Consider the following 13367-nt stretch of genomic DNA (forward strand, 5'->3'; position numbering starts at 1 on the left):
GTTTCTGATACACCAATTGGCTTCTTTCATTGACATCCCCAACGCACTTGGTTTCCTAATTTTCAACTCTCCCACATTGCCTACACAATGCTAGGACTCTAGACCAGCGGTTCTCAACCTGGTGGGTCGGACCCCTTTGGCGGTCGAACGACCCTTTCACAGGGGTCGCCTAAGACCATCCTGCATATCAGATATTTACATTACGATTCATAACAATAGCAACATTACAGTTATGAAGTAGCAACGAAAATAATTTTATGGTTGGGTCACAACATGAGGAACTGTATTTAAAGGGACAGAAGGTTGAGAACCACTGGATTAAAAGCTCCACACTGAAGCACACTGCCCGGGTCCCCTGTGATTCTACCACATCTAACTCTGCAACCTCGGATAGGATAACTAAACCCTCTGGGCTTCCGCTTCCTTCCGTGGAAAACAAGAGTGGTCATAGTAACTAACTCATGAAGTTGTTTGAGTATTAAATGAGTTAATATGTGTAAAGCATTTAGAACCATGTCTCTTCTGACACTTAGTACCCAATAAATATTGGCTACTGTTATTATTGTTGTTACGATTATTATTATTACAGAGTAGTTACAGTTTAAAAGTCAGCTCTGTACATCTATGTTTATATAACAGCAGTATTCACACTAGCCCAGAGGTGGAAACAGCCATATATCCATGGTCAGATGAATGGATGAACAAATGTGGCATACACATACAATGAATTATTCAGTCTTAAAAAGGAGGGAAATTCTGACAAACACCATAACATGTATAAACCTTGAAGCCATCGTGCTAAGTGAAATAAGCCAGTCACAAAACTACCGACACTATACTTTCACTTATTCGAGGTACCTGGAGTAGTCAAATCCATAGAGACAAAAGCAGAATGGTAGTTGCCAGGGGCTGGGAGAGGGGGTAATGGGCAGTTACTGTTTCATGGGTAAAGTGCTTCAGTTTTGCAAGATGAAAAGAGTTCTGGAGATTGGTTGCACAATAGTGTGACTACACTTAGCACCACTGAGCTGAACACTAAATTTTGTCATGTATATTTTACCACAATTAAAAATAAATTTTGAACCAGTGCTCTAGTCCAACATGCTCATTTTATAATTAAAAAAAATAAAACATATAGGAAGGGATTTGTCCAAGTTTGCATAAGACTTCTTCTTAAACCAGCATAATTTTTAGCTTTCAGGTGCTGTCCTAGCCTAAGCATCTCACCCTGCTGAATAGTACTGGAGGGTTTTTAAATAGTGCCCATTTTTCTAACAACACAGTCTCTCCAGTCCTGCCCGCTACCTACTCTGAGCTCTACAGAGGAATCAGCCATCAATTCTAGTGCTGAATGTGGTGGGCTTCCTGAGGCCTAGAATATCTGTGTGCTGTATTCTATGGGAGATTGAAGGGACTTTTTCATTGGTAATTTTGACTAAATTCAGTTTTTACCATACACGATGACAAAGTAAATTGTTCCTTGTATCAGTCAGACGGCAGCTACACTAGGTATTTCCACAGAAGAAATTTAACGTAGGGAGTTGGTTAACAGATTTTGGATGACTGAGAGGACCAAAAGGCAACATTGAAGTTATGTGGGAGTCATTCCTGCAAACCACAGCACACCACCCTGGGACTGGGGTCTAGGGCAGTGCCTCCCAAGCTTTAGCTTCCTCAGAATGGCCTGAAGGGCCTGTTCAACTACAGGTTGCTGGGCCCCATTCCAGAGTTTCTGACTCACTAAGTCTGGAGCAGGGTTTGAGAATTTTCATTCCTAATTAGCATTTCCCAGGAGATGCTGATGCTGCTGGTCTCAGGAACCATGGATCAAATGGGAAGAGCCTGGAGATCAGAACCTAGGAGCTCAGAAGAGGGGTCGCAGAGCTAGGACTCAACTCTCTGAGGAGGGGGTGTGGTCTGGCCAGTGCTGGTACCTCAGGATCTCAGAAGAAAGACCTTATAGAGGCCAGAAGTCTGGATTCAGATTTCCTAGGAATTGCTCAGATGGTTCTGGTACCTCCAAGGAGGTAAGATGAGGATGGTTCTGGAAGCGCCAAAAGAAGCCAAGGCTAGAATAATTGCCACTACCATGGCAAGAACTGTAAGCAAAGAGGAAGGGGCCAGTCTCTTCTCCCAGTCCCTTGTAGCGCCCCCTATTGGCATAACTTAAAAGGAGCAGCAGGTAACGCAGAAATGTGATTTACTGAATGCAGACCTAGCATCACAGATTGTATAAAAGGGTGAATTTGGACCTGAGAGATAATAGGTGAATGACCAGCACCCCCATAAAGCACACTCATTCCTCCAGCAGGCTAACAGAACGTTCAGTGAAGTCATTGGCTCGGTTTCAGAGGCGAGTTATTAACACACTGTGTTTTTAAGTATTAGACTAATATTATGGAGTAGTACACCATGAAATGACCAGTAACATCTTCCCTTTCATTATCATTCTTATTTACCTTATTAAGTAGAACGGTGAGGCCAGATGCCTGAATTTATGTAAGTTAAATACCTATATGATACGACTTCATGGTACTCAGATATTTCATAAAATTGGGTCATATTATTCATAATATTATATAAATTTCTTTTCATATTAACAATACAATATAATGAATATATGTCCTTTCTTTTTTATTGGCTGCACAACATTTCATTATATAAAAGTTCTAAAATTTCTTAATGCTTCCTCTTTTAGGGGGCATTTAGATTATTTCTGTCATTTTGTTATTAAAAACAATGTTTAAGATATGCTCTTATCTTTGTATCTTTGCTTACTTGTCCAGTCGTACTCTTAGGATAAAATCTGGAGATATACATGTATATCTCTTGATATCCTTTTGAAGAAATTGAAAATCCACTTCATTTTCCCAAGGCTCTTATAAATTCTAAAACAAACAAAAATATTAATAATTAAAGTGTTAATATTGATTATTGCTAGCACATTCATTTTAGGTAAAATTTATGATCTGGCAAAGTAGCATTTTTTTATGAGGTAGATAGATGTCACAAAAAGTGTACCTTATAGAGAAATTGTAAAGGGTGTAATCCATTTAGTAGAACTTTAGGATAACATTTTACCATCAATTTTATAGATGTTTATAACAGATCCATCTATATTCTTACAACATATTATTGATTATGGTTATATAGTCCTCGCCAAGTCTTTGGTTAGATATGCATTCCAAATTTCCAAGACATTTCTAATGGAATAAAGCATTCACTTCATGATTGATTTAAGAGTTTTTTCAAACACACTGCAGCTAAACGTGGATACTACTTGAATAGCAAACACTTTTTCTTTTTTTTCTGGTACTTATTCCTTTAACTGTTACTAAAATCTGTTCCCATCCCCACTAATGTTAGACTAATATTATGGAGTAGTACACCATAGTACACCAGCTCTGTCTCCAGAAACATAATTCAGCTTTGGAGTTTAGATAAGGTTTAATGTTGAAGGCTCCTCATAGGTCATCTTATTTTCCAGTTTCAAAAGCCAGGTTCTGGAGTTGAGATTAGGATGAGGTCTCTCTGTTCCCTAGGCCAGTCTCCTTTCTGTTACACCTTATTCCCGTCTGTTCTGCTTGAACATGAGACGTGAGCATGGCTCATAAGAGGCGTGGGCTTCCAATCTCCAGAAAAGAACACACCAAAAACCGATAGGAACACCGTGCCGTTTTCAAACCTTTCCGCAAGTTCAGGTTTACCTACCTAATGAGTAATTACCTGTTTCCAGGTGGGGAGGAGAGATTTCATTTTAGGATGCTCAGGGTAGGAAGCGAAGATGTGATTCTTGTCAAACCCTCAGTTGGCTCAGAAACTCCTTGAGGCTTAATGCTATAATCACACGTGGGAGCAGTGTTGAGACCTCCCAGATTGTTTAGTTCTCATTTGAGATCCACAGTCTCTCTCACAAGGATGTGTCTTTTCTCACAGTCAGGCCCCCGCCCCTTAAAGGTGCTGTGTGATGTGTCTGGGAAAGGCCCGCTCACTGCTTGTGACTTCAACCTGCGCAGCCTGCAGCCTGACCAGCGGCTGGAAAACCTCCTGCAGCATGTCAGTGCTGAGGACTTTGAGAAGCAGAACGAGGAGGCCCGGAGGACCAACCGGCAGGCCGAGCTCTTTGCCCTTTACCCATCGGTGGACGAGGTGGGTGAAAGCATCCCCATGCGGGAGAATTTCAGTGAAGACACAGAGAGGCTCCGGGATAATATTATTGTTCATTCTTACTGTGTAGCAGGTCAGGATGTTTAATCATATGATTTCTAGGGCTTTTTATATAGATATAATCTTATTTTCCAGTTTAAAAATTATATATATATATATATATAGTACTGAGTGGCCAGATTATTATGACCACCCTATCAGTACTTCATCAGCCACCCTTTGGCCTGATGAATAGCACTGTCCAGTTCTGTGAGATTTGCTGGTTGTGGAACCAGCTGCCTGACGGCTCTTTTAACTTCGCCCCACAAATGCTCAATTGGATTGAGATCTGGTGATTGTGAGGGCCACCTAAGCAAGGTAAAGTCTCCCTCATGTTCTTGAAACCACTCCTGCACAATACGAGCACCGTGGCATGTCTTGTTGGAAGAAGCCATTTCCATTGGGAATACGCCATCAACATGATAGAATGACTCTGATCAGCAATGATATTTAGGTATGTTGTGCTATTCAGACGTTGTTCCACAAGAATTAAAGGGCCCAAACCATGCCAGGAACACATGCCCCAAACCATAACACTCCCTTCATTGCAAAATGATAGCTAATTTGCCTACAAATGTCAGGTGGTCATAATAATCTGGCCATTCTGTATGTGTGTGTGTGTGTGTGTGTGTGTGTGTGTGTAATAATATATATACACACTAGCTTGGCTGGGGCTGTTTGTTTTACTAAGGCAAGCCTGTGTAATAGCAGAACCCATTATTGATCAATTACACAAATGAGATTCCAATAATAGCTAGGATTTTCATAAGCGCTGTACAAAATATTTTTCACTGATACTATCTCATTTAATCTTCAAAACATTTCGAGCCTGATCAGCATGGCTCAGTGGTTGAGTGTCCACCTATGAACCAGGAGGTCATGGTTTGATTCCTAGTCAGAGCACATGCCCAGGTTTTGGACATAATCCCCATTGGGGGCGGGGGGTGTTCTTTCTCATCATTGATGTTTCTATCTCTCTCCCTCTCCCTTACTCTCTGAAATCGATAAAAATATATTTCGAGGATCCACATGCAGTAATCCCACTCAGCCAGTCAAACCATTCAGTTACATGGGGGTATGTTTTGCAGTTAATCCATCAAGATGTATTACTTAAACCTTGATGTTCCTTAGTGCTTGGTTCAGATTTTTCTTTTTAAATCTCTGAAAGCATTCAAACCCGAAATGTCACAGCCATGCTCCCAAGGCATAGAACGTTAGGATCTTGTTTGTTCACGTCTCTCTATATTGGACCAGGCCAAGAACAATTTGATAATTTAGGCTTTGGTCACTCCCCAGGGCACTTCAGATGGGATGAGGGGTGACCATTGTTCAAGACTGTTTCAGCTCCTTATTCTTCATATTAGGCTCCCAGTCTTCCCTTCTGCATGTTAGAATACCTGCACTCTGGGTCTTGTCAGGTCAGATTACCATAATATCTCTGCTGTCCATATTTTATTAAAAGTTCAGTTGCAAGGAATGTGATTTGGGGCAATTTTGCATCAAAGATATGTCTTCCATCTACGTCTCTGTCTGCCATTTCATTTTTGGATCAAGCAAGACCATGAAGGAGCCTGATTCTTGCACCTTGTGGCACCCCCATCACTGAGAATTGTGTTAGCTGACTGGCCTTTCGATGAGTTCACCACTGGTCAGCAAAAAAAGGACAATAAGGGAAACAGCAGTCATGAGATATGATATTGTGTCCTCTATGCAAATATGATAGAGGACATTGACCTACATCTCACCCAGCACCCACCTCAATAGGAATCCAGAGGGAAATTGTCCCTCAAACCCTCAAAGAATAATTGTGCTTCCACTGAGAAAATTTATATGCTTAGAGATTGTGCATATCTTGTATTCTACTCTTCTACATTCTTTACTTAGTTCACCTCTACTAAGTCTAGCAGCTTATTTATTGGTGGTCTGAATTTACTTCAACTTTCTTTTTTTTCTTATTCTTCAACTACCTTGGTTTTCTCATCTATTTGTAGACTTGTCAGGGGACTCAAATCCTTTTCTGAATGGGGCAGATTAAAAATAAATATGAATAATGTCGACAATGTTATCTTCTCCATCTTTCACGTTGCAAAGTAAGAATCAGAGAGGTTAAATAACTTGTTCAAGGTTCTACAGGTAAATTAAATTATAGGATGGAGATCCTAAACCATTAATTCTAAATTTTATGTTTGCTTGTTTATTTATTTACATGACTACCAGGTAAATTGGCACACATAATTGAAATTCAAAGATGATGCACCATATTTTATCTCATAACTTTTTAATTTCCATCTACAACTTTAAAATTTTGTACCAAATTTGTTCAAGAAACATTAAGTTTGGCTGACTTGACCTTCACTTGCATTCTTCTTCCTCCCAGTTACATGATGGAGGTGCCAGTATGTAATAAGGAGACCCAGAGTGGGCACCAGAAGAGAGAAAACAATTAAAGGATGAGGAGAATACTTCCAGTGAGACACCAACTCATTAAAGTTTCCCTCAATGGAGAATATCCCATCTGAACTGATTAAAAGAGTGAATCATAGACTATTTTAAAGGAACTTTGTTTTATGGTCTTTGAACAATGCTGAAACTCAGTTGAGATTGAAAGTTATAACCTAGCAGAGGTCCTAATGGAACCCACTTTATTGAGTGGGAAGGAATGCTTTGTACTTAGGGTACCAGTTATTTGTAAATCGGTATGTGTAAAATGCTTGAGCGCTCCTACACCAGCACTTTAATGTGTTTTATGTGGACACATAGAAATTGCATTTATATTTGTAATTTGTACTTGCTTTAAATAAAGCCCTGTGGAAGAAAGGTAAATTTTTGGCCATGATTATAAATGCTGGGTTTTTTGATAATACATTAATGAAATTATTTTATACTATCATTAATTTATTTCCTAGTGAGGAAAGTTAGAAGAGAGGTGAACCATTACATTCAAATTATGACTGAGTCCACAGGAGAGGTAAAAGTAGAATTCAACCACCAACATAGACAAAGATGAGTTCTTTCCCTGATTCACTGAGTCTATAAAAGGTGTCCTGTGTGTTGATCCATGAGAAAGTTGCCTCTGTACTCCAAATCTGTGAAGAATTTGCATTTTGGTTGCAAGTGACAGAACCCAACAAAAAATAATTAAGAAAAAAATGGGATTTATTGGCTCACATAATGAAATTACAGTTGGCCTCAAGATCCATTGGGTCAACTGATGGAAGCATGTCATTTCTCTCATTCTCTATTCTCTCTTCTCTCTCTCTCTCTCTCTCTCTCTCTCATATCCACTAAAATTTCATATTTCCTCTTATGCTTCTTTGGGAATTCATTCCTATTTCAGATAACTGTAAAGGCTTAAGAAACTCATATAGATTAGAAGAAACTTAGGAAATACATTAATATGTAGACCCTGTTTGGATCCTAATTTTTAAAGCTAACTATAAAAAAAATTAAGACATTTGGGGAAATTTGTAACTGATTACATATTTAGTGACAACAAGAAATTTTTGTTAAATTTTTAAGAGTCATAATGGTATTACCGTTATGTGCTTTTATAAGTCCTTACCTTTTAAGAGTTGTACTGAAATATTTATAAATGGGATGATATGATATTTGGAGCTTTGCTTCTAAGTAATCCAATATTGAGTAGGGGAAGGTAGTAAGTAGAATTATATAGATGAAACCAAGTTGCCCATGAGTTGAAATTGTTGAAGCTAGATGATGGGTAAAAGTGGTTCATTATGTTATTCTCTATACTTGTATATGTTTATAATTTCCCAAATGAAAAGCTTTTTTAAGAAGAGTGAATCCAGGCCAAATGTAGTCTTAGAAACCCATGAGTGTCTTTATGTTGAGGTTGTTTTCCAATAAGGAAACCATCCCTCGCAGATGTGTCTGTTCTGAGCACCCTAAAAGTTCCAGCTTGTTCCGAGGGAGTTCTGCTCAGTGTAGACATCAGAACAGTGCCTTCCCTGGAAGAAACTCAGAAGCTCCACTAGGCGCAGATTTGCCAAGAAGGTGACTTTTCTGCTATTTGTAAGAATGCTATGGTTGCTGTGGGGTATTTGGTGGGGAGCGCCCATCCTTTATAGCCCAGCAAAATACAATTAGCGATGACTCTATTCTTAGACCTGTGTGAGCTGCAGAGCACTGACCAGGGTTTGGATAGCCTAGTGCAAAAGCAGGAATTAAAGTTGGCAGGGATTTGCACTCTTTATGGTTGCCTACATGAATATAATTAGGATACTATAATAGTTTAGATTTGAATGCTAAAAGTTGCAATAGGGATTTGATATTTCTCTTTAAGTCTTGAGTCCCAATGTGGTAAAATACAGCTATATATCTTACTTTGTCATCACTAAGCCTTTTTGTACATAGAACTTTAGCAACTTTTAACTGGACCTATTTTTATAGAACCTATAAATTCATCCCCAAATCTCTATCATCTGTTTATGAACTGAGAAAGATGCTGTATTCTAGTATTGATGGTTTACAGCCTTCAGTGAGCTCTTCTGACTCAGATCTCAAGTCTGAAGCACACATATTTACTAGGAAAGTCCTTGGCAGGAGAAATATTCTGAATGTGTACTTAGAGCAGCCAAAAAACAAAACCCAACAAAGCAAAACCAACAATAGGCATAAGATTTTTGCAATGCCATCTGGTGGATGTTACTAAGTCATATCCATGTTCACATTTCCTTCCTTCCTCCCTCAGTCTCTTTGTCTTCAGTGCTTGGCTTTCTGCAAGGAGAAGATATTTGCTGTAAATGCTGACTCTGAAGCTTAGGGGTTGGATAACAAACTCTTGTAAATGTCAGTGTTATTCTGCTATTGGAAATAAAGCAAATGCAAGTTGAATTGAGCAGTGGATGGCAGCCTTCCCTTCCCTGGGTTAACTCCAGCTGGAACTCCTCTGGTGGAAATTTACTAATGATTTCTTTACCATGTGATTAATAACAGGAGGATGCTGTGGAAATACGTCCGGTGCCAGAATGTCCTAAGGAACATCTGGGCAACAGAATATGGGTCAAGTTGCTGACCCTAAAGTAAGTATGAGCAATGAGTTAACTACACTGAGGTTTATATTGCCTCTTAGATGCAAACTGTGTCTTTAACATCAGAGCTTGAATTAGGGAGCATCTCCCAACATATATAACAGTGGGCAGCTCTGGAAAGAGCAGAGTCTGGAGTCAGTTAGATTTTAATTCTATTCCTACCAAGCCTTTGCCAGTCTTTCTTCTACAACGGGGAAGGCACACACGAGGGTTAGGCACGTAGGGAGATGGAGTGAGATGGCCTACGTTAAACAACGGTGAGAGCCACTGGTGTACTGGACTCAGCTCTGACTCATGACAGTGGATCATGCTCTTCTCTTACCAACTCTTTACTCAGTGAAGTCACATCTGTGGCTTGATATTGGCCTTGGTGGAAATATTTACATCAAAACCAGAAATGCTAAAAATTAAAACCTTTCTTTTTTAGGACATGTTTTTTAAACATTTGCCAGCATACCACTGTTGAAACAAAATGATAAATGCAACTAAAACCCAGTTTCAGTGCACTGAACAAACAGCTCGATGCAACCTAATTTCTGTTTTGACAGTTGGGGGGAAAAGTCACTAGAAACTACACTTCACAGTGTTCATCAAGAGAAATACAAGTGACTCAGTTTGGTTTTTTGTTTGTTTGTTTGTTTGTTTAATAATGCACATCTATCTTAGTGGCCATGTTTTCCCACCTGTGAGAACAGCTGTCATTTATTGGAAAGTTCTAGCCGGCTTGGTGATAAGCGTCATAGGAGAGAATTCCTTCCGTCCTAAATGGCATAGTCACTGCATCTGAAGTGCATCCTGGCATCCTGTGGGGGTGGGCGAGAGCCCAGACAATAGGGTGGACTTCCTGAATGATGCAGAGGGGAACGGAACAGCCACTTCCACTCCGTCCTCCCGCTGAAAGATAGGAGGCTCCCCACTCTGGCCTGCCTGCCAGGGCTAGGGTGTGCCTTTCTGGACCCCTTCCCTGGTGGAATTGGCTAGGGTGGGGAGAGGGCTACAACATCAAGGAGACATGCCCAAGAGGGTGAGCAGTCATGCTGGACTAGGTTCACGGAGGGGAACTGGGAGGCTATGCATTAGAGTTAGGAGTTTGTGACAGGTGGGAACTTTGAGACTATCTGGTCTAACAACTTCATTTTCAAGAAAAGACTCGAAGTCCCAGAGAAGTTCTCAAGGCTGAAACAAAGCCTTGCATCTAGTATCCGGATGCCCTAGTTGCAAACTTGGTGCTGCTTAAGGGGTCCATGAACAGATTTTAAGAGATGGATGACCCTCCTAATAGGATATAATAGAATATGCTCATATACTTTTGCCTAGGTAGAGCATTTACAACTTAATATTTTCAAAAGGGACTGTGATTTGAAGAAATTGACAAGCTATTTCTCTAAAGTAGCAGCTTGCAAAGAGGAAAGAGAGGTGCACAAGCACCCCAGGGGGCTCCCAAATCAATCCACTGGAGTGCGGAAAGCAAATGCTCTAATATCGTGATTTATTTTGAATTATTTAGTTCAGCCTTTAAAATGTCTTGATTATGTATGTTTTATAATGTATTTAATATTTTAATATGCAAGTACAAAATTAATACACACATATGGAGGTTATGTGATTTATTTTTTTACTATAAAAGTAAACAATGAAGGAACTTGGAGACAGTTGCTTTATAGTAGGTGCAGCAAATAGATGCCCACATGATGAATCCAGACTGCAGACATGCTTTGTTTGAATTGTGTGGTATTTAAAAAGGAAATGAGAAAAATCTTAAGAAGTCAGAAAGTTAGGCAGAAAAATCTGGATTTTCAGCTTCAGGCACTTTCAGAAAATTTGAAATTATCTAAGTTAAATCCATACAGATTTTCTCTCTTGCTCTCACAGGTTTGAGATAGAAATTGAGCCTCTGTTTGCAAGCATTGCTCTCTACGATGTTAAAGAAAGGAAAAAGGTAAGGAATTGAAAATAATAGCCCATCTCTGAGGAAACACATATTGTTGATGGGTCTTTGGGCTCACATGTTTAAGTCTCACTTCTATTCAGCAAACACACATCAGATTTGAAAGCAAACGACCTTTGATACATCCAGTTCTGTTGCCTTTGAAGTTTGTGAAGGGGGGATCAGGGAATGTTAGTCATTTATATTCTTTGAAGAATATTTAAGGGAAAGCCTGCTGGAGGTTGGCCAGGGGATGGCTGGAGGCCTAGTTGGGTAGAAGGTGCTGGGTCAGCAGTGGTCTGAGCCCCCCAGGCATTCAGGACCCCCAAGCTGTCTGTGGCTCCTCCATCTTCAATATGTGTTCTCCCAAAATCGTTTTTGTCACTGCCATTGCACCTCCCGAAAAAGGGGAAAGATGGGTGAAAGCGGCCTCAAGGTTTGACGCATCACTTGTGCACACAACTCTCTACTAACTGCCATGGAAGAGGGTAAATGTAGTCTTTGCCTGGGCAGCCAGTTCTCAGCGATCACTCTATTAGTGCCGAAGGGGAGACCCAGCCACACAGTGGTTCTAATAACACTACACTGTGAGCCAAGGAGTCATTCTCTTGCTCAAAATCTTTAATGGATCCTCACTACCTGTGACATTGAAAAACAAACTCTATAGGCTGGATGGAGTGGCACAGTTGATTAAGAGTTGTTCTGTGAACAGAAAGGTTGTGGGTTTGATCCCTGATCAGGGAGCTTATGGAAGGGTGAGGATTAAAAAATAATAATAAATAAACAATTTTTAAAAATTTATAAAAACTCTTCAGCTTCCATGCCTGGCTTTCTTCATATGGCTTTCATTTATTCTTTCCCTCTTAGCCTGCCTATGCAGTCAAGCTGGACTGCTCTCTGTGAAGTGAATTCACTCCAGGTTTTCTGGCCTCTGAGCGATCCTGTGCTGTACTCTCCCCCTGACACTCGGTCACCCTCCAGCTCTGCTGGCAGGATCTTCTTCCAAGGCCCATCTGGCTCATCTAATGGAAGCATCCTGTTCACCCCAGTGACTGGGATCCCTCACCCTTGTAACTCCAACAGTGCTCTTTGTATGAATGTGGGCACTTAATATTTTGCTCTTCCTATATTAGTTACATATTTAACTATCCCTCATTTTTTAATTTAAGCTAATTGAGGGTAGAGGCAGTGTCCTGCTCTTATTCAGGGCAGTACAGAGCACATCACATCACTGCTATTCAGAAATTATTGGTGGTTTAAGAAAAATTTAAATGTCTCCTGGAACACCTCTCAAATGACTCCAAAATACCTAGAGATTGTGACAAAATATAGGGTGTCCCCCCAAAATGTATACACAAGCTTTGAATAATATGAAGGCAGTGTTTATTAAAATACACTTCATTTTTGTCTTATCCGATTTGGCTCAGTGGCTAGAGCATCGGCCTGCAGGGTCCCAGGTTCAATTCTAGTCAAAGGAACGTACCTCAGTTGCAGGCTCCTCCCCAACCTGGCCCCTGATTTGGGCTTGTGCAAGAGGCAACCAATCGATGTGTTTCTCTCACATTGATATTTCTCTCTGTCTTTCCCTCTCTTCCACTCTAAAAATGAATGGAAAAATATCCTTCGGTTAGGATTAAAAATAAATACATAAACAAACAAACAAATAAAATGCATTTCATTTTAAAAATTGAGCTATCAGCTGTTAAAGTGTGTATACATTTTTGGGGGACACCCTGTACGTAGCAGATTTCCCAACAGCCACTAGTTATGAACTATGTCTATAATTATATTTACTCCTCTGGAGAAATTTCTTTGTGGTTTTTCATTCCTTTTTAACATGCTTAGACCATGAGAGCAACAAGTCTAACTTATTTTCCATGTTTCTACTCATTTGCAGATATCAGAAAATTTTCACTGTGACCTGAACTCTGACCAGTTCAAAGGATTTCTCCGTGCCCACACGCCCTCTGTTGCCCCATCGAGTCAGGCAAGATCTGCGGTGTTCTCCGTCACCTATCCATCCTCAGACATCTACCTAGTAGTCAAGGTAGTTAAACACAATCTGATTTGCTCATTCTGATGTTCCCATTTTTGCATTAGACTCAGTGCATGTGTCAGGTAAGAGAGGTGTCAGAACATATCTCTATGTCTTCTGTGAGATTCCCTTTGTTTCCTTCTCAACT

General features: G+C 40.1%; 1 protein-coding gene across 1 annotated transcript in view; it reads left to right on the forward strand.

Moving 5' to 3' along the window:
* DOCK8 (dedicator of cytokinesis 8) overlaps positions 1 to 13367 on the forward strand; it is a 200976-nt gene that overhangs the window by 82838 nt on the left and 104771 nt on the right. The window contains 4 exon segments of the mRNA XM_015565032.1: positions 3846 to 4149; positions 9163 to 9248; positions 11130 to 11196; positions 13082 to 13231. Coding sequence (XP_015420518.1) covers positions 3846 to 4149; positions 9163 to 9248; positions 11130 to 11196; positions 13082 to 13231 — 607 coding nt within the window.

Source organism: Myotis davidii, unplaced genomic scaffold (genome assembly GCF_000327345.1).
Source record: "Myotis davidii unplaced genomic scaffold, ASM32734v1 scaffold616, whole genome shotgun sequence".
NCBI lineage: Eukaryota > Metazoa > Chordata > Mammalia > Chiroptera > Vespertilionidae > Myotis > Myotis davidii.